Source organism: Mugil cephalus, chromosome 17, assembly GCF_022458985.1.
Source record: "Mugil cephalus isolate CIBA_MC_2020 chromosome 17, CIBA_Mcephalus_1.1, whole genome shotgun sequence".
Classification (NCBI taxonomy): Eukaryota; Metazoa; Chordata; class Actinopteri; order Mugiliformes; family Mugilidae; genus Mugil; species Mugil cephalus.
The window spans coordinates 7,892,134-7,914,251 of NC_061786.1; the positions used below are offsets into that span (position 1 = coordinate 7,892,134).

General features: G+C 41.7%; 1 protein-coding gene across 3 annotated transcripts in view; it reads left to right on the forward strand.

Annotated features, from left to right (window-relative positions):
• col12a1a (collagen, type XII, alpha 1a) overlaps positions 1 to 15,349 on the forward strand; it is a 52,646-nt gene extending 37,297 nt beyond the window's left edge. For 2 of the 3 annotated variants that reach the window (XM_047610426.1, XM_047610427.1), the window contains 17 exons: positions 363 to 505; positions 902 to 1,011; positions 5,489 to 5,647; positions 5,921 to 5,998; positions 6,845 to 6,931; positions 7,372 to 7,425; positions 7,804 to 7,899; positions 8,292 to 8,345; positions 9,234 to 9,287; positions 9,578 to 9,631; positions 10,201 to 10,272; positions 10,360 to 10,395; positions 10,495 to 10,561; positions 10,656 to 10,838; positions 11,153 to 11,230; positions 12,436 to 12,606; positions 14,473 to 15,349. In XM_047610426.1, coding sequence (XP_047466382.1) covers positions 363 to 505; positions 902 to 1,011; positions 5,489 to 5,647; positions 5,921 to 5,998; positions 6,845 to 6,931; positions 7,372 to 7,425; positions 7,804 to 7,899; positions 8,292 to 8,345; positions 9,234 to 9,287; positions 9,578 to 9,631; positions 10,201 to 10,272; positions 10,360 to 10,395; positions 10,495 to 10,561; positions 10,656 to 10,838; positions 11,153 to 11,230; positions 12,436 to 12,606; positions 14,473 to 14,612 — 1,636 coding nt within the window. In that variant the 3' untranslated portion in view covers positions 14,613 to 15,349. Of the gene's footprint in view, positions 1 to 362; positions 506 to 901; positions 1,012 to 5,488; positions 5,648 to 5,920; positions 5,999 to 6,844; positions 6,932 to 7,371; positions 7,426 to 7,803; positions 7,900 to 8,291; positions 8,346 to 9,233; positions 9,288 to 9,577; positions 9,632 to 10,200; positions 10,273 to 10,359; positions 10,396 to 10,494; positions 10,562 to 10,655; positions 10,839 to 11,152; positions 11,231 to 12,435; positions 12,607 to 13,533 lie in introns of all 3 variants that reach the window. The other variant, XM_047610428.1, reaches the window with a different exon arrangement.
• Positions 15,350 to 22,118: the final 6,769 nt, after the last annotated feature.

A 22,118-nucleotide genomic window follows, 5' to 3' on the forward strand; every position in this document is an offset into this window, starting at 1 on the left:
AACTTGCAGAGTTTGCTGCGGTATCCAAACCTCTTCAGGATATTTTCTTAATATGTTTATAATGTTGTGAATGTGTGGACGCAGCCACTGGCTTAATGCACACAAATGGAAACACTTCCAGCAAAGGAGAGAAGACAGAAAATACTTTCAATATGTAGGCAATTAAGGTTAGCCCTGGGGAGGGCGGACTGGCAATCATTTACAGGCTGTGCGGCCTGTGTGACACATTGGATTCTCTACCACTAAGGAACTGTTCAATGCTCTTGGTATTAATATGTGACATACAATATACTGTCTGCTGGTCTAATAAGGGCTCAGTTCTGATTCATGACGTAACACATGTATGTTTTTAACACTGACAGGGAGATCCATCCGGAGGGTCTTCCCCCATCTTACACCATCATTCTGCTCTTCCGCCTTCTTCCCGACACACCCTCCGAACCTTTTGACATCTGGCAGATTTCCGACAAAAACAACAACCCAGAGGTCGGAGTCACCGTCAACCGTAAGTCTCTCATCATGTGTTTTGCCCTCAGCTGGAGAGGGAGGCTGCTGTAACAGACTCCACATGTACACAGATGTAGCCTCTTTATCTACCTACTGGCAACTAAACTTAACTTAAGGTTGGAAAAGTTTATATGTAATGGTCATACATATGCATATTAATGACCTCAATCAACTGCTATGAATCTGATTTACCTTCATTATTTTATTCTAAAAGCCCTCAGTTGTGAACAAGCAAGTGCATTTCCACATGTGTTGAATGTAAGCAAATAGTTACATGATGAGGAAATCCTTCCTAGCCTTCCCTTCATTACGCTTGTAGCCCATTGTCTGTGCTTTGCATGCCACTGGATGTAACTCATTGTCCAGGATCAATCTGAGGCTCCTCTCTTTTCAGCTTCCAACAAAGCGATCACGTTCTACAACAAGGACACCCGAGGAGAGATCCAGAGAGCCACGTTCAACGAAGAGCAAGTGAGGAGGGTTTTCCACGGAAGCTTCCACAAGGTAAACGCGTGAGAGGAGCACTGCATGTATTAGCTCTAAAGTTTAGCTTTAATTCAAAAAGCAGAATCTTTTGTGGTCAGAGTATCCCTTTTAGATTTTTATATCCTTTTTTACATCTTTTCATAAGTCTCTGCGTGACTTTTACGCATCATTTGATTTGACTGAATTACCTTTTAATGGGAGGACCTGACAACCAGCCGGGTAACTGGATTATGTTACCCGTCAACAGGCCTCTGCTATCAATCTCAGGGTGTCAGTCTGCTGTCAAAGTTGTCTTTGGCCCTATTTTTTACGATTTGACATTAAGCTTTGTTTTATCTAGACCGTTGCAGTTAATTTGATAAATGGGTTGCAGGGACTATAAATAATTTTCAGCGGAGTTTTGTAGGAAATTGTGATGCCTCGGTGACCCAGCATAATGTGCAAACTGTTATGGTAAATCACGGTGGTCTGACCACATCAAGACTGGAGACTATCCTGGTAGTCGTTAAGTGAATTCCAAGACCGTACACTTCTAACTGTATCAATTATCATTTGGGTTTAGCATGAGCCGGTTCTTAAAAGGCCATCATGCGTGTCAAGAGTCAATCCGAAAGTTTCATTAAACAAGCAAAAGGGGGTCTTCAGGTTATTTTGTGCTGCAGTTGCACAAAGTTGGGAGACGCATTAAAATTCATGCAGCTCCAACCAAGACATCCAGTATTTCTAGACCATAGATTTTTCCAGTAAGATCACTTGCAGTCATCTTGAATTAGACGTCTGTGTCTGATAAATGTCCTATGCCTTTTGTACTTTCTCAAAATATATCATGAGTAGTATTCCGGATAATGAATAGACTGAACTTTCTGTGTAACATTGGTGGACTGTAGGACTTTGGAGAAGTCATGGAAGCAATAATACATGTTATTATCAGAACAATGCAAGCACTGTCAGCAAAAGATTAAAGCGCTGAATCCAGATGCAACTGCATTGATAAAAAGTTTTTTATATTCTGAAACCGATCCTTGCCATCATGTGCTTTGTCTTTTTTTTTTTTTCAAAGAATTGTACTGGAACCCCTTGGATGATACACATTGAAAGTTTAATTAACATCGGCTTTTATTGAAATAAGCTGTCAAAACTTCTCATCTAATGTCAAATGTCCGCCTCCAGTGTTGCATTCTTTTGCTTTGTTTCTCCTTTACTGGTTTAACCACTACTGTATATTATGCCCAGATGCCATAACTGTTATAAACAGAATGGTATGGTCACAGCAAGAGGTAAAACGAGACATCAAATGTCCCCATGTCCAAAGCAAAGCAACAGTGGACATAAAGCATGCCTCGTTATGTTTCAGCACGGCAGGGAGCGGAGAGTGGAACAATGAAGGGCAGTTTATTTTCATACCAACATGGAATGACTAAAGATAATCAGTCATTTGAGGAAAAACAGATATTAGTATTTTCCAAGTCGTGTCCCATTGTATTTGAGTTTGGGCCCAAGGACAGTGTGCACCATATTAAATACACATGTCCCCTTATTTCTCAGGTAGTTAAAATTAATGATCCTTTTCAACATTCAAGGGACTTATCCAACATCAAAGTTTACCTACTTCCTGACGTGACAGATTGCTCCGGAGTTCAAAGTCTGCGGCTTAGCAGCGCCTCCATTTAGCATGTATACACTGAACTGTGGGCTAACTTGTGAATGAATAAACTGGAAAATGTTTGTTCAGAACTTCTAGATTAGTTCAACAGTGGCCTGTTTTCATGCATGTGTTTGTGTACGCATGTATCCTCTCAATCTGTGGCCATTGTGGAGACTGCAGTCTGAGTGTGCACTGGGTGGCTAGCTTGTGGTGCAGCAGTTGCCGTTCCATGAGCTGGCGAGTCTGCAGCGGTTTACCTAGCTGCTTATTTGCTGGTCTGCTGAGTAAGTGGCACCGCTGATTGCTGCGCTGGTGTGTGTTTACATGGTATCAGTGGTTTTCCAACACTTTGTCTGTGGCTATTAAAGACTGACCTCAGTGAGTGCGTGTTTTTGTGTGTGAGACCAAAGTGACCAATGACAGTTGCAGTTGGGCTTGTTGCTGAGGGATTCATGTGTGACGAAAAGTGAAACGACGCAACAAAATGATGTTTTACATTAAGTAACTAGACTACTATAAAGTGCAAGCCAGTTGTAAACAATTACCATTTCATATTCCCAAAAGCCATGATGATGTCTTCACGGGCTTGTTTTGATCCAACAACAGTCCGCAACCTGAAGATGTTCAATATGTTGTCAAAGTAGACAAAGAAAACCTCAGACTAATGGAGTTTGAGAAGATTGAACCAGTGATTTTGCTTAAGCTGTTTACACAGACATCAATTTCACTTTGTGCATCGGAACCGCAGAATCGGGTCAAGGAGTGCTTCTAGACTTATTATTTTTTTCTTGAGGCTAGTTGAAAAAGAGTAACCCAAGTTGAAGACACCATAATCCTCTGCTGGTTAGAGCATGTGGTAAAGCTCTCAGAGATGAATATAGCAGATGCTAGCTACTCACTCGCCCACTGGGGAATCCCCTCCCCCATTTCAATGGTGAGTCCACAGAGGGAACCTTCCTGTGAACCAAAGTGAAGAAGACATTTTCCACACCAAAGTGAATCACATTGAGCTTGTGGTCAGAGGTACATTGTCAGAAGTTGAAGTATGCAAGTTGAAGCCACTGAATAAGTCCCCTGTACTTTGCTATGATACTGAAAAAAAGTGCAGTTACACTGTTAGTGAAGTCTTGAACTCAACCTTTCAAACTTTCCTTTCAGGGACTTGGTTGGAAAGTTTGTGCCAATATATGCACACACTAATTAAAACAGAGGAGGATGTGAATGGAGAAATTGAGATCTGCACAGAGCCAAACCACTCCATGATGCAGGCTCTTAATTATTTGTTGACCTAATAGACACTTTGCCTAATTATCTGCTGGCTGCTCTCCTCATGCTCCCTATTTGTGACAAATCTCTTTTAAACATGAATACATCTTCCTCAGCTTGCCTGGAAAAGTTCACTTACACAATCTAGAACTGGGACTAAAAATACAGAAAATAATACACTCACTTCTTTTACCAAAGAAACCCTTGGTGCATTGTGCACTTGCGCTTGCCAGATCAGACATGTGACCTTCCCGTCTTGAAAGATGAAATTAAACTGATCAGCCAAAGAATTTAAGGATGAGACACAGAACTGTTTCCATTTATTCCCCCAAGGTAATGGAGAACTTAATCTGCCCATTTATTTCTTTTTATCCCCAACAAAAACTAACTGTGGAAGAAGAACCTGTTTGTTAGTGCATTCATAAAATTAGAGTTATGACTTTTATTTAGGGGGGTTCAGCGTGGAAAGAGCCAAGAACAATACATTCTGATGAGATAAAGATCATGGAACATGTCAAGTATATTGGAGTCAGCCTGAAGTCTTACGCTGTATATTTTGATTTTAGGGTTTACACACCGAGTACGGTGAGGTTTCAGCGTCTGATGAATGAAAGTTCTTCATCTGTCAGCACTTTGCTCCAGCAAGTCACTTAGCAGTGGTCGTTAGAAGGCTAGTTTTCCCAAAGCCTCACTTTCCAGCGAAAATGTATGTTTTATGGTGTTTACTTCTTGGTCAGTGAGGAAGATGTACATACTCATTATTTGCCATCCCAGTATACCATTAGTTGCTTTGGTAAGCCTCATGGTATATTATATCCTTGCCAGGACACTGGGATAGACGACACTTCTCTCGTTGTGGTCCACCAGATAGTTTGTTCTTTTGCCAAGGAAGTCAACTGTAATTTTGTGATTGGTTGCCAAGAACCGTGGCCTGGTCTGTGGTTGGTGTAGCTTTGTAGATAGAAGTGGTAGCTCGCTTTTCCTGACATAAAGAGTCCTTGTCTGACTGTTGAGTAGAGGAAAATTTGCAACTGTGAGGGCAAAGAAGTATGGAAAGTGTAGGACTTTTGATGGCATACCGCAGGCGATATTGTTTCAAGATGTGGAGCCGGGTTCTCTGGACAGGAAACTTTAAAATCTGGCAGCGTGTCATTCTGTGTTGTTATACAATCACTGACTACCGCTTTAATGCTGCATGGAAATGCCAAATGTTCCATATTTCCTTTATTTATGGTCCTTTCATCTCTAGTGGCATCAGGCAGCAGTCTCTTTCCAAATCAGTGACCGCTCTGGGTAATATCACAGTCTATAATTAACGTGATTCTGCAAAGACCAAGCAATTCTAAACTGTATTAACAAAAAGACACAAGGATTGAAATGGTTGCATGAAGCAGTCTTATGGTGGCACTTTCTTGAAGAATTTTCTTTTTTTCCCCCCAAAGAGTAATGAAAGCCAAACCTAGCTTTCAAAATCTCTTAGTACTATTTGCCAAATAGTTGTCTTGCAACAAATCTGGCAGCTGTGGAGTTTTGTGACGACTCATCTTAATAGTGCCCTCTCTCTCCATCCTCTCCCTCCTGCAGCTCCACATCAGCGTCTCTCCAGAGAAAGTCAAGCTCAACATAGACTGCCAAGAGGTGGCAGAGAAGCCCATCAAGGAGGCCAACAACATCACACTGGAAGGCTACGAAGTGCTTGGCAAGATGGTCAAGTCTGGAGGCGCGAGGAGGCAGTCTGCAACAGTAAGAACTCTAACTTGTTAAAAAAAGGCTTGGAAAAACGCGTTTGGGAGAGCATCTCGCAACTTTCCAAAGGATTAATATCCAAAACCTCTTGTACTTAGATGCGTAATTAAGTTTTAAATGCTCCCAGTGACTGCTTGAAGGATTAAACCCTGCAACCTTCTATTTCTCAGAGGGTCCAATTGTAGTCGGTTCTCAACAATGTGCATTTTCTTGGTGAATGAGAGCGATCTGTAACACCCTGCGATGTTTTCCCGTTCTTCTATTGTGCAGTTCCAGCTCCAGATGTTCGATATTATTTGCAGCTTGAGCTGGATCAGCCGAGACAGATGCTGTGACCTGCCTTCCACAGTAAGAACACAGAATCATTTCATAAACACATCATAAACAAATGTAGATGCATAACTGGAACATCGTGCCTCATTACCCCCCCCTCCCCACCCCACCAATTCATAGTGAAACTAGACCATTAATCTAGTTCATAGCTGTTAAAGTTAACAGTATAGAATAAATTGTAGGAGGTCCACTTTGTGTGTACAGTGTATACTGGACTGACAGCCTACAATGTAGGTATGCATGCTGCAAAGTATAGAGTCATTAAGCAAAATGTGGGGCTAATAACCAGAATGCTGTTTTGAAAAAGAAGTGCCTAAGCTGGACTGAATAGAACCCTGTATCCTGTGTAATTGTGCTGATCGGACTATAGCCAGCATGACCTCCCAATCACATGAAAACAAGCGCTGCCTCAGATCACAGAGCCCACGGTAAATCACATTCACTGTGTTTTGATGCAACATAGTAAATACCGGATGCATGCACATTTTGCCAATTACAAGTAATTCATCAACAATTTGCATCAGATATTAATACATCATGTCAATGCTGGCAGTGTTAAGTGACTCATTATTTCAAAGGCTCATTTCAAAAAACGTTGGACAAGGCTTGCAGCTGTCTCAGAGGCCCACTCTGACTCATATTTTAGCCAACTCTCTCTTTCATCACGACCACTGCTCTGTCTCTTCCCTTACACTTCCAGCTTCCAAAATGACATCAAGGAGTTTAATTTTTACCCCGTGCATGCCACACACCGCCAGACATGTCCTCATTAATCAAAGTGTATGAACAGGACCACGATGTTGCTACTCTGAGGCGCCTTTGTACATTTATTTCTCACTGTCTCCTTTTCTTCTTTTCCAGAGAGACGAGGCCAAGTGTCCATCGCTTCCCCATTCTTGCACATGCACACAGGACAGCATCGGCCCTCAGGGTCCTCCCGGACCTTCGGTAAAGACAGTCTTCTCTTCACATTGTTTTCTCAGAAGTAATAAAAAATGTGTTTTGAAGATGATAAAGCCACACTGTTCTGGTCTAGGGTTACTGCACAGCTTCTCATTTGCCTGCTACACTTAGATGTTCCTTGCATAAGCAATGGGTTTTTTTTTCTCAGTGGAAAGAGCAGTTAAGGATGAGACAAGTGGTACGCAAAAAAAAAACAAAAAAAAAAAAAACGTGGACTTAGAGAGAAGTGTCAAAAGATAAATGTCTATCGGAAAAACAACAGTAAAAAAAAAATCAAAAAAAAATCAAGGGAAGTCTGGAATATGAGTGCTTAGTAACCTCACTAAAATCCCAGAGAGGATTTCGCATGGCTTTGGGGTTTTAGGGCTTTTGGAATCTGCTCCTGTTGTTACACTCACTCCGTTTCTGGCTCCCCACTTTTCCAGGGCAGCCCAGGTACTAAAGGACCTCGAGGAGATAGAGGAGAAACCGGCAATGCTGTGAGTTAAACTTCACTTTAAGCCATGAATTGTGTTTTGATTTTTTTTTACAACAACTCCTACACTCTTTTTACAACATGTTAATAGACAAATACTCAGTCCATAGCCATAACGCCTTCTTACATTATTCACAATGCTAATCTGTCAGACGTGGAGGTCTGCTTCTGCTCTGCTAGTAAATTGCACACAGCTGAATTTAGTTATTGGCTGTATATTATTCTGCAGCTAGATTTAAAGGGGGCCTATGTCAAGTACCTGAAAGGCCCATTTCCCAAAACTGTTAACATTCATTGTTTTTCTGCAGTTAAAGGTGTGATTAGAGTTGTCTGTGGCATTTTTTATAAAGACTGTGGCTATGCAATATATTCTTGTATGTAGGGTCCAATGGGTCCACGTGGTGAGCCAGGACTCCCAGGTCCAATGGGACTGCCAGGTCCACAAGGCCCTAACGGACTTTCTATCCCTGGAGAACCAGTAAGTCTACATGCCCTGCAGAGAAATACTGTTAGAAGTGAACAAAATTGAATATGTGTGACAGACTCTACCGCTATCTTGCGTCGGATGTGTCCTGATATGAAAGTGAGGTTTGTGTGAAAGTTGCAGAAAAAGCGAGATAATCTGTGCTGCAGATCCTCCAGTGAGTGGGATTTATATCTAACGTCAAAACACATTACACACATTACACTCCTCTCCACTCTACTTCCAGCCAGCCAGCCGGAGCGCTTCATTATTTTCTTACCTGCACATGTCCTTTTCAAAACATGCAATCAATCACAATCACAGAGTTAAAAAAAAAAAGGATGAAACACACGACCATAACTGACTGTAAACCTGTTTCCCCCCCCCCCCTCCTCCTCCAACTTCAGGGTCGCCCAGGACCAAAGGGAGATCGTGGAGACTCTGGCTTGTCTGGCTTGCAAGTAAGCACTCCCCCTTATTTTGTGGTTTATGAGCAGGAAACAGGAGTCTATCCATGGAGAGCAACGTTGCTACTGGAGCCTGGATTTAGTCCACACAGCCAGATTGAAACCACACTCAGAGTGGGAGGTTTACCATGCCATCCTAAGGGAGACCCACACTCTCGACTCAGCCTGATGACTGACAAACGGTAGAAGGCCAGTGATGCAGTTATATTATTCTGAAGTGTAGACTCATGTTACCAAAGGGGAAACGGGGAATGGAACATGTTCCTCTCCAGCCTTGTAACTGAAGATGAGTTTGACTTGGTGAAGACTCACAGTCTACAGTTTGAGCATCTTTGACTTACAGTAGAAGTCATTCTGGGGGCACATTTAGTTACAGTAACCTCTAGATTTCTTCTGCAGATCTAAAGTCAAGCTGAACCCATTTTGCATTATGTGGGAATTCTTTTCAGTGGTGTTTGAGTGGGATGGTATTACACAACCATCCGTTGGCTGAGCAGCCATTCATTCATCCAGCTGAGCTCATTCAGCCAACTGGAGGGAACATCACCACTGGTTCTTCTGGCTTCTGAATAAGCAAATTCAGTCATGAGAAAGGCACCACTCTGTAATATTCACAGATTACTGGCAGCAGTTTGGCAGTTACTGTACCCAATGCAGCTTAACACTGTCTATGCACATTTCTAGAAGACATCATACGTAAAGTGACGAGAGAGTTTTGTTTCTCCAGTTTTTTTTATTTTAGATGACTTATTATCTTTGGCTGTACAACTGGAAAACTGCAGGATTTTGTCTGCATATTCTTGGTCAGGGACACTGGGGAGATACATAATGTCCTGTTCTTGATCATTAGCATTTCATTAAGTGTGTCTGCTTTTTTCCCAGGGTCCTCCTGGGCCACGCGGTCCTCTGGGTCCCGTTGGACCTAGCGGTGCTCGGGTAAGATCTGCCTGCAGGCCTGCGTACACACACACGTACGCACACTGTACTCAGAGCCTACAACACTTACTCAGACATATGTGATCTCCCTCCTCACTATAAGTATTATGGTGTCACTGCTGTTGTACTGCATGTTCTCACTTGTGTCATGCACGGTACTTAAGTTGTTACTTATAAACACAATTTAAAAAGACAAACTCAAGGCTGAAACCAATGTAAAGTCAGGACACTGATGTATTGCACAGGCAGGGTCCCCAGTGGGTTGTAACCCGTGTGTTGTTTCTACTCAGGGGCCACCAGGAAAGGAGGGACAGTCTGGACCCAGAGGCCCCCCAGGACCCATGGTGAGTGTGTATGCATTGTGTTGTTTAGAAAAGAGCCAAATAAATATCCCTTGGAGTGTGCTTCATTCCCTGGTATATCTGCAACAATTACTCCTCTGGCTCCACATTTTCACTCTGCTGGAACGGCATATAAAAAGCCAACTGTAGTCCCCAGACACGGTTTTGAGGATGGGGCTTGCGTCTCATTTTCTCTCTCTGTGGTTTGTGGAGGTCTGAATCTACTTAATCCCGCCATCGTGCCAACAGGCAACATGCCAGCATAGAATTCACATCCTATACCATCCCGAGTGCTCCAAGAGCCATTAGCTGTGCCTTGTGGCTGCTCTGCGTGTGGGTATCCTGTCAGTGCTGCTGTTGTGCATGTGTGCGTTTCCATCTCCTCTTCAGTGGTCTTGGCAGCTTGTGCCACATGGCCCCCTCCCCCAGTGCAGATGTCAACTGTAGCCATCCCAACTTAAAGCTCGTTACGCAACAATTAACGGGGAGCTAGGAGTTAAACGTTGCAATTACGTTTACTGTGCAGTCATTTTAAATAAACCACTTTTTATGCTGCTTTTGTTTTTTTTCAGGGAAGCCCTGGAAATCCAGGTGTACCCGGAATTACTGGAAAGCCAGGGAAACCAGGAGACACAGGAAACCCAGTATGTGCTGAACAATGACACACAAATATATGGTAGGACCGAGGGCATGGTTGTTGCTTCTTCTAACACTGTCCTTCTCACCAACAGGGACCTGCTGGCCTGAAAGGAGAGAAAGGAGAGAGGGTGCGTATTGTGTTCGTATAAATGTCTCAGACACCAGTTATCATATATCATCGATGAGAAAAGAAATCTTCCCCTCATGAAAACGTCTTTGTTTTCCAGGGAGACTTTGCATCCCAGAACATGATGCGCTCCATTGCCAGACAAGTTTGTGAACAGCTTGTGAACAGTGAGCAAACCATCTCTTAACCGTCAGGGACTTTTCTTATCCTCAGAAATATACGTCAAATCTAATTCCCCCTGACTTCGCTCTTTGTTTGCAGGCCAGATGAGCAGAATTGACATGATGCTCAACCAGATTCCTTCCGGATATCGTAGCAACACTCCGGGGCCACCCGGTCCTTCCGGTCCTCCCGGCCCCCCAGGGTCCCGTGGAGAGCCTGGACAACCTGGTCGAACTGGTTTCCCTGGAAACCAAGGTGTACCTGGAAATCAAGGAGAGAGAGGTGCTTTATTTCTCTTCATCTTCTGAAGGTTTAGTAGTGTCACAGTGCGGCAAAGCAGGGAAATAAGCAGCAAATGGTGGACAATGAAGTAATTGAAGTCATGAGTGGAATAACAACATAAATGCATTACCTTCTGCACTCTATTCATGATTCCAAGTTACATAGCAAAATATAATTCCATCAAGACCGACTTCTATTGTGCTTCATATAGCTCTTTAGATTTCCACTCATATCCAGATATTGGACGTTTATCCAAAATCTTCCCTGCTTTCTTGAAGGGAACTGATTTCTCCACTTTTCTCTGGCATCTGCAGGTTTACCAGGAGAGAAGGGAGAGAGAGGATCTCCAGGAACTGGTATCAGAGGACAAAGAGGCTCAAATGGGCCACCAGGTAACACAGTTCAGGTTTTTCTCCCTTTTCTTAGGGGAAATAGCCAATTTAGGTTGGAGGAACCATCACACCAAGGCAAAGAACAAAACAGCCCAGCTGAACATTGCTCTCCAGCAGCTGTGGTCTCACACTCTTTTATTTTACAACTTTGTCCTTATACTAGAATATGATTTAAGTGTCACAGCTTTTCCCTCTTCTGGTGAACTTTGCTGGGACACAGAGGACTCCCATTGGTCGGATTAAAATGACACATTCGAGTCAGAGGTTTAAATTTACCTACGGTATATATGTCTCAGCCTTTGTCTAGGCAGCTGCACTGCATAGATTTTTTGGAGTGAGCCCAAACATATTCCCAATTCTTTCCTTCCTCAGTGATTTATGTCATGTGTACATTATGCTCCTCCAAGCACATTTGACATATTATATGGTTAATGGAAAGTATTTATGTGCAATGTTAAGAAGGAGATTTCTGTGTCTGGAGTTCAGACAGCATTCAGTCCGCCTTTAATCAAGGACGTGATACATTTCTGCTGCTAAAAATGTTGTTAGGCTAATTTGTCAATTTGTAAAGTTCATAGCCTTTCCGCTGTTATGAAGGATTTTTATATGTTTTCTCTAATAAGCACTTAGAAGATTTTTCCCGTGGGAAAGGAACACAAAACATCGGGAATCTTTATTTGATGACTATCTCACAACACCAAACACTGATAGGTCTGTTGCTGTGAATGAAGTGAGACACAACTGAGGACCAGTGGGAGGAAGTCCACACTGATGACTCACTTTCGTGAGTGCGTGTGTGTCTGTGTGTACGTGTCTATTTTTGTGTATGTGCGTGTGGGAGAATTGGATTGTTGTACAATGAACTTTCTTTGGTGGCTTCATTGACAACACATGGGCTCACTTAGAGGAGGAAAAAAAATAGAGGGGGAAAAATTCCATCGTGAGTTTTTGCCGTCTAGACAGACGGGGCCGGGGGTAACTCCACACAGTCCCAGACTGCATCTCTTTTTCTTTTTTTTTTTTTTCTTTCTTGGTCAAGCTTTTTAATTGAGCCATTGAAAAATTGAAATTACAGTACTGCAGGCCTGTGTTCCTCCACCATTTCCACAGAGAGTTTACGGGTGATGTCAGTGGGGTTTTTGTGTTGAACTTCACAGACTCCTGTTTCAAACTGGCCTCATTCTCTTTCTTTCTCCTACTTGCAGGGCCACCGGGAGAGTCGAGAACGGGACCCCCAGGTCCTTCTGGCTCCGCTGGGCCTCGTGGCCCTCCAGGCCGCCAGGGTACACCAGGGGTGAGAGGACCACCAGGACCCCCTGGATACTGCGACTCCTCTCAGTGTGTCGGCATTCCTTACAATGGACAAGGATACACAGGTACCCTCAGCAATGTCTAGGTCCTGCATGGTACTACAGTAGAGAATAGACTAAGTGTATGCACACTAATTACATTTACTGATTGTACTACTTTGATAATGTATGGAGGTATGAATATAGCCACTTCAGAGTGCAGATTGTTGAACAGAAAGCTGTGAGGACTTACTCCTGTTAGATGTTTATTTGCTGAGACCTGCTCTCCTAAGCTAGTGGTGCTTCTCCAGCGAAGTTTTTGTTCTTGCACAAACATAATACAGCTGAGCAGTGTAAAAAAGGGAGATGCATACATACTACATACTTCTCTTTTCTAGCCAGTGAGAGTTGTTTTCAACTGAAAATTGTTAGCCCTTATCAGATTTGATCTGCTGTACTTATTTCATTAAGCTAACTTTCCATGGTCCATGGTTGGTTTAAAATACTGCCTGTGGTTTACGTTCACATAGTTCATTGTTTTCAACAGAGCTAGTATTAAAGTGCTACTTTGCATTGGAAGTAAGGCTTGCACTTTTTCTGTAGGTGCACTAATATGCTAGTTGCTAGTTAGCTGGGCATGCTAATCATCATTTAGGTTTGATTATGAACAATCCATTACATAACATTCCTTACATCTAATGTTGTTGCATTTATGACACAACCTTTCAAACCTACTATCACAGTCTCATGTGCACTACCTTAACATGTGGATAAAGCCAAAAACTTGACAGGCCATTTTTAGCGCTGCTAAGCTAATGGACGGTTGCCATACTGGGGAGAGGCTCAGCCATTGGAAAATACTATATTTCAGTACCTCCATACATTTGACATCCAATTTTTAAACTGGCATGTAAAGCATTCTAGCTAGTCGTGTATGCTAACTGACATCATATAAGATGCTAATCACTTTGTTCCACAGCAAAAAAACTCACACATTCTCTGAACTATTTTCAGGTTTGGCATAGTAAACGCTCTAAGTCATCTGTGCCGCTTACACTTTGAGGTCCTGTTTCTGAGATGTTTGCCCATTTGCTATGGGGCATGTAAGGATAATCACCATGGACATAATTATTGAACGTTAGAACAAACATTACAAAAGCTGAAAAAAAAAAGAAAAGAAAAAGAGAACGGAGCGGACTGGCACTAACATCATCTCACAGCTACAAGCTACAGTGATGGCAACCTGCTGGCCTGTTTGCATCTTGAACCACAAACCGTTGGGAAATAGTAAGCAGAGACTGAGCATTTCTACGAAGGAAGGAGCATGTACAAAAAAAACACCCAAAAAAACAACTACTAACAAAGAGGATTTCATAACTGAAAGCAACGATAATGTCGAGACGACGTGTGTAAATAAAACTAATTGTTTTGCCGTGTAAATGATTGTATGAACCGGGACATTTCACTAAAAATCATGTTAACATCTGTATTGAGCTTGTGCCTCATAACCCTCTGCTTACTTACCACCAGCATAACCTCTGTTTACGACGCCTAAGTGACCTAAAAAGCTCTGGTCCAGACTGAAGCGCATGTTTCATTTGTACTTTTAATCATCATATTTATGTAAATCGGTCACATCAGTCCTGAACATTGTTCTCTTGCTATTCCCATGTGTGTTTTGTAGTATCAGCTGGTTATTTTACTACATCTTATTATCTTATATCTTGATGGGCTTTATTGTAAATGTCATTGCAGCATTTGAAAATGCTTTTTATCTAGACTTTTCTGGTACTTTAGGGAGCAATAATTTGACACAGGGCCTTTTTTTGTTTTTGAAAGTCCATAAGTGCAATATAATTTAAATTGTGCATGTGAAAGCCCGTTTTTTTTTTTTTTTTTGTCTATTATCATTATTATTATTTTCTTGATTGGCCGTCCCCAATATTTTTCTAGCCAGCCAATACCCGCCTGAACCTGAGGTAGTGCCTGTGGAGCCAGCTGAAGACTTTACAGTCACATTACAGTCAACCGGTTACGCGCGAAACCAACGGGGAAAGAGATCACTACCACAGGAAAAAACAGAAAGATCATAGCTGCATAGCTGTCAGAAAGTGTACTTCAGTGACCACGAGCGATATTGAGAACAGAAAGTAGTACTTATATGGGTTTGATACCCCTGGCTATATTGAACATATATATTTTTTTGACATGAGAAATTTAAGCAAGATGAATACAAAAAGCTACATGTTACAAACCTGTGTGCTTGCTAAGCGTTTCCTTTAAGTGTCTGCTTGTAATATAACTGCAAGTTTTTATCAGACTCCAATGTGTAATGCACTAATCATGTGAAAAACCTCCCGGAAGTATGTTCCAAAGAACTACGTTTTTGAACACTTTTGTCAAATTTCTATAAAGATGTTTCAGATAGTCGATTGGTTTAAAAAAAAAAAAAAAGAAAAGTGGACATTTCATTTTATCCCCCCAAATGTTTTTTCTTTTTTTTTTGCCTTTTTTTTTTTTTTATGATTTGTGCTTTGTATGGCCTGTAAACCCACGGATAATCTGACTTATTTTAACAAACCAAATTTCTTTTTATTTTGTTGTTACCAAAGGTGGAATTGCATGATTGTGTTGTATATTTACTGAGGATTTCTAAGTCAGAATATAGTTGTTTTCTATCAATGCAGTTTAGATTTGGTTGCAAGACTATGGACATAGGATTGCTTTTCTCATGTTTTAACTGCACATTTTGTGAATTCCACACAGCCTTATTTTCTTATTTATTTCTGAAACAGAAGAGGCATTTTTCAATAAAACTACTGAAAATGTAGAATTTGTTCTGGCAATTTTTTATCATTATTATTTTTATTTATTTATTTTTGGTCCATGACTGATGAATTGAGGTTTAATCCACACGTTACAATGTGTATGAAGCCAAAGTTCTGGTGGCAAAAATCTCAAAGGTTAGACCCGTAGTGGCTATCTGTTCTAAATTCCTCAATACACAGTTTATTTGATCTCGAGTCGCAAACCTTCTTCTTCTTCTTCTCAACATTAAGCTATGAGAGATAGGCTTTGAAGTTTAAACCTTTATTTATTTTCAGAGCTAAAGATTATTCTGAGCTGTACAGAAAGTCAGCTAGTGTCAGGGCAAAGAAGGGAGTGTGAAAACAACTATTCCAAACGTGCTGGCTGCCTCACAGGCATTTATAAGCGACCACTTGGCTCTATCCTGTCAGGTTGTAACAATTATGCACCGATTTCCAGAAGGAAACAATGCAAATGCGATGCATGCAATACCAGCACCGTCTATGGTTTTCACCCGTGGAGCGTGTCTAATGGTGAAATAGGAGACGCATGAGGTAAGGAACGGCTGACGCCGTTTCTGTTTGTTGGGATGAAATGTCTGAGGAGGAGTTCTGCATAAATGCCTCAGATAAACTGGAGGGGAAAGGTATTAAGGTCAGGATCACCACCACAAGAAAACATGGGAACACTCCTCTCTGGAAACCCTTTAATTTCTTCCCCTTGTTTCCTGAGGTGCACCAGGAAGTTCTGGGAAAAACCTTAATTTCATGCAAGTAGGGAATTCTTAAAGGTGCAGTATGAGTGTGTGAACAGCTGCTGAGTGTTAGCCGCAAAGGAGATGGTGACCTGCGTGTTAAAGAAAACGCTGTCTGCCATGTAAGACTCCCTATAGCAGTACATTGTGATACGTGGGAGTACACAAGTCGCACAAAAGCCAAAGCTATGGCTCACACCTGTTGTGAGTGATATGCTGTTCAAACTATATCACAACATCAGGCTCTGATTTTTCTTTTGACACTGTCCAAGGCAACACATAAGTGCCTTCCCCACTGATGCCATCCTTACTGTAACCCTATCTGGTTTCTGTCCCCTTATTTCTTGGAGTTTGTTGACAACCAAGCGTGCATCTGTGTTCACTTTGTGGCGAGAGTTTCAAGTGGGCTGTTCCAGAGTCTGCGGTCGTTACAGATTTGAACAAACTCCTGTTTTATCTCCACTTGTCCCCTCGCAAACACAACACAAAGCATTTTAATTAAGGTAAAGCTTGACATTTTAGAATATGCAATACGTTTAAAGTAAGTAAGTAAAACTTTATTTATCTAGCAACCTTCACATCATGAATGCACAGAGTGCTCTACAGCAATGAAATATAAACAGCAACAGTCAACAATGCAACCAAATCAAATAACAATTTAAAAGGTAATCAGGTGACCTGGTAAAGCCGACCAAATGTCTGCCGGAAAATGTGGGTTTTCAGTCTAGCCTTAAAAGAGGGGAAGGTCTGTTCCAGAGCCCTAGGAGCTACCACCTCGAAGGCTCTGTCCCCTTTAGTCTGGTTCTGGGAACCACTAGGAGATGCTGGTCTGTGGATCTGAGGGAGCATCTGGAGCAGTAGGGGTGAATGAGTTCTGCGATGTAAACTGGAGATTGGCCATGTAGGGCTTGGTAGGCGAGAGTGAGGACTTTAAAGTGAATCCCGAATTGGACCGGGAGTCAGTGCAGGGAGGCTAGGATGGGGGTGATATTCACATTCTTGCCAAAATATGATTGCAGTATTTGAATTACCACAACTCACCAATGGACAACATTTAAGGTGTGGATGAACAGAAAAAAAGCTGCCATTATGATTATGATGATGCTGTCTGCCTCAGCACCACTCACACTTTACCTCTTTGCCCATTACTTTCATTTGCCAGGATTTAAGTACAGTCAAGTGCTGCCAAGATGTCCGCCACCAGTGCCACACACACTGGGCTTCAACTTGAAGAAACACATAGTTGATGTTCCAGAGGGGTTTTATGAGTTTTATGGGCTTGTTGTGAGACATATTTTAGACGCACATCTTCTAACCTTCAGACAATAACGAGGCAGCCATTTCCCCCAGATATTTAGAGATAAGCTAAGCTAACCAGCCGGAGTCTCACATGAAATAAATATGAGAGCGATATCAATCTTCTCATCAGCAAGAAGAAAGCAATGACAAACTCTAACCATCTGCTCAACAAATGTAACAAAGGTCAAGCATAAGGAGGCATTATTACATAAGGTAATGTTTTGCTCAATTTTTAAACATGCTTTGATGTCTTCAGAGCTGAAGTCTGAAGACTGTTTCTGTGTCGTAGCTGCAAATTCTTATCAGCCCTGTGATACGCGTCGGCTGTGTTGGCACGCCAAAACCCAAACCTAAGGTTCAAAGACAGCAGAGCGAGATCACGCCAGTTCCTGATTTACTACAGACCTGTGTAACTGCGTAAAACTTTGGAGAACACAGAGAAACATTTTTCTTGCATCTTTGTTGAACAACTTAAAATCCACTTCATACCATTAATCACAGCGTTTTATGAGCATTTAACACCATCACAGAGTGAGGCCAAGCGTGGGCACTGGGCAGCAAATGACATGACCGAGTATTGAAAAGTAATCACAAGCAATAGAAAAGTGGAATTTTATGTGGACTTTTAGGAGAACCATGAAAGCACTGGCATGGGAAAATGTGGGATGACAGCTAAATAATGGAGATCACATGCAGTGGAAGGTGGACACATGGAAAGTTTTCATTTCTTTTAATGAAAACATGTCATAGATAGTCTCATAATGTAACACGCTGTATGGCTCATTAATCATTACAATCATGCCACATCATGAAACATCTTTCTAGAGGGAGAAGACAAATATTAATACAGGTCAGTGTAATGTGCCAACATCAAGCTATGCATCATTTAAAGTGTGGACAGTCAGGACCAAGGTACCTTGTTAAAGGATGTGTTCGACATTTACGCAAATCTTTTAGTTTTATATATAAATGGTAAAGCTATAGTAGCTGGTGAGTGACAAAAAGTAAGGAAAATGATAAATGTACTTATATTCCTTTATGTTAAAGCTAAAGATACAATTTAAAAATCTTTATTGTTTCAACTACTGTCACTTGTTTTTCTGCAAACTTCTTGTGTGTCTTTCTTTCAGTTGCTGCAGTTGATGATTGAGTTCACCTGATGCCACTTGCTCATCAAGGAAAGAGAGGATATATAGTAGGAGAAAAGAACTAGCTCATTCCACACAGACGGAGGTTTGGGGGTTGTTTGGGTGTAGTCTAGGTGGTGGTTTTCCAGTTGTTCTTCTGTTTGGATTTTGTTGCTTGTTCATTCTGTCATTTATTTTCTGAAGTGCTGTACAGAATTGCAAAAGCATGTGAAAAACAAACAAAAAAAAACCCATAGTTGATACAAAGACAAGGAGGAAGAAAACTTTTATAAAGTCAAACAAAACTGCACCATAAAAAAAGCTGCTCTCATAGTGAAGTAAAAGCATGAGTGATTTTTAAATAGGCAGCGTCTGCACCAGCAAAACCTGCAGTGTGAAACTCTTCCAGACTGTGGGGGCTGCAGCTGCAAAAGCACCACCTCCGCTGTGCTTTACCCTTGTTCTGGGGACAACCAGAAGCAAGGGTCCAGAACTTTTCACCTGAGTGACCTCAATGGGATGTGTGGTTGTAGGAGAGATTTCTTGGAGCCTGTCCAGTGATTTGTATGCAAACACTAGAGTCTTAAACTTGAGCTTAAAATGTACAGGGAGCCAGTGAAGAAGCAAATGTGTTCTCTCTTGCGTGTTCTGGTTAAAAGACAAGCTGCAGCATTCTGCATCGGTTGCAAGAGTGAAAGAGAGGTCTGTCTAACACTAGCATATATGGCATGGCAATAGTTAGGCAAGATGAGATGAAAACATGTATATCCCTTTTTTAAAGACTTGGCTTTAGAGCGTCGACAAAGAGAAATTGGACTTGACCACTGAATTGTTCTCCAACTTAGGAAAGACCTAAAGATATATAGGCCCAAGAACTGAGCCTTGGGGGACTCCACACAGAAAGGTGCTCAGGAGGATATAGAGTCATAAATGCTGACGGAGAAACTACTGCCAGACAGGTGGGACTTAAACCACTCCAGAGCAGTGTTCCAAGCAAGAGACGTGGATCCTGTGTTCCATGGTATCAAAAGCAGCTGTGAGATCTGAAAGTATGAGAACGGCAGAGTCGCCTGAGTCAGCGACTAATAAAAGATCATTAAAAGCTTTTAAAACATTTCTGTTTAACCCTTTAATCCCTTAGCCTTATTTGGGAACAAAGCCCAGTAAAGTATACTGTAACAGTTAAACTACTGGTTTCGGCCCTTACAAAACAGCAGCTGAGTTGGTTTTTATTCTATAAATGAGTTCTTCTGCCAACCCCAATGGGTTATTTGTGTAATCGTTCAAGGCTTAAAGAAGACTTTTCTCTCCAGATTCATCATCCAAATGCAGTGGAGGGGCTTGGCCTGTAGATTGGCAAACACTGGGCTACTTTAGCTTAACACTGGCCATATGTTGCTCAACATCTGGACCATCGGACTGAAGGGATCGGCAGGTTCAGATACACCAATTAGCCACAACATTAAAACCACTGGACAGGAGTTGTGAATGACACTGACCATCTTGTGACAATTCAATGTTCTGCTGGAAAATTTTTAGACCTGGCATTAATGTGGATGTTACTTAGACATGTACCACCCACCTAGACCAGACCAGGCACCCTCACCCCAAAGCCATGACACTCCTTGATGTCAGCAGCCATCTCCAGCAGGATGCAGCCTGACACAGATGCACAAAATGATTTAGGAACAACTCAAAAAAACATGAAACACCACAGGATGTTGACCTGGCCTCCAATTCCTCTAGAACCCAAACCAGTCAAGCATCTTTGCGATGCACTGGAACAAGTTTGTTCCACAGAGGCCACTTCCCTCCACCCAGACATCAGAGGACACCCTCAGAAGGCCCATGTCCATTCTCTGAAAACAGTTTTGGAGGCACAAGGGAGACCTACACACTATTATAAAGATGGTCATAATTTTATGCCTGTTTTCGGTTTACGCTGCATACATGCTGATGGAATACCTACGATGGAATAATGTGAGCAGCTCATTATGTTGGCTTTTGAGGTCTATTTAATTTATTTGTTTTCAATCGATGTCCTTCGCTGCCAATATTCTGTTCTGATTTTATGTTTTTTTTTTTTTTTTATTCCTAGAAATTCCCCGCTGAATTCTGTCATCCAACTTTCCAGCAGAATAATTTATGATTATGCATACTTTTATGGAATCCCATCAAACCTCACTGAAATCTTTTTACAGAAAGTTGTGGCGTTGCTGAAAGCGGTACCATCACTTCACATTGCTCAGGATCTCAGCTCGGCTTTGTTGAGTTTTATTAAGGGAATCACGCAAATATATGTGAAAAGATTCATCTTAAATCGCCCAGCCATTCAAAAGAAGTGCTTTTGATTCTTGGCTTGCCATCTAAAACCAGGGGAAGGAATGAAGTAGTCCTTTTGAACTTGAAGGGGGGGCAGACTCCTCAAAGGGCAAATATTCAGTCATTGCACAGACAGTAGGTTTCCACTGACTGAGATGCCAAAAGCAACAGCAGAGCAGTACTCCCCTTTGAATATGGGAAGAGGAGAGCCAACAGTTTTCCGGCTGACCTTGTTAAAAAAATGAGCTTCGGTTGTGAATAAGTCCAATAAAAGTAAAATAATAATAATAAAAAAGCTCATGTCCTTGTTTGGACTGGTACCTGTCACCAAAATGTCTCTCTCACTGGAAAATAAACAGGGAACTACGCAGTGTATTTTATAGCTAAAATCTCTTTGACTCCCTTCCAGTGGGTCTTTTATCACTGCCTATAGTATCATAAATGCTTCTCTAACATTTTAAAATATAACATGGTTTAACATTAGAGGTTAAGGACTGCTCTACTTCTTATACTTTTGTTGCTAATCCCTGCAATGGGCTTGGTCCAACAGAAATATCTCAACTACTAGAGGATGCGCTGGCATGAGATTTTCTTCTGACATTTATTGTGCCCAGAAGATGAATCCTAGCGGATTCTAGCTCATCTTCAGGCTGATGTTAGGTTTTATCCAGTGGTGAGAAATAATGTTACACAGGATTGTGGTTTAACCAAAGTACATCTTCTAGCTACTTGTATTCCCTCTTTATGGTATTTCTCAATTACATTGATCTGATAGCATTAAGCAGTGATCCAGTAATGACAATGATTACGAACTGCCATTTTAAAGTGCTTATTATTCAATAAGGAATACAGATACAAAGATACGAAAGTGCCATACTGTTGCTTAAATTTTTATGTTTTTAACATTTATATGTTTTGTTGCTAGTGCTTCTGTATTTTTAAGTAAAATGCAACATGGACTTGTATTTCCTCTTAGAAATTACCAATGTAAAACCTTCTTGCGCCCCTGTTACTCAAAGTGCAACTGTGCATTCAAGCCACAGAGCTGACAGCACAGCATGAGACTGTTGTCAGTGCATGAGTCTCCATGCCGTTCAAGTTATCTGTTTCGCAATGAAGGCGCGCCTGTGAAAGTCTTCCACCCAGTTCACAGTTCTACCCTCCGTGGCAGGAAGCAGCACATGGAGAGCACAGCTGTGGAGATCACTGGTTGAAGGCCAACAAGTGTTTTGATTCCTCTGCCTATCCCACAAAGGGCCGCACCGATGTTTGCAAAATGTCCGGCCTTT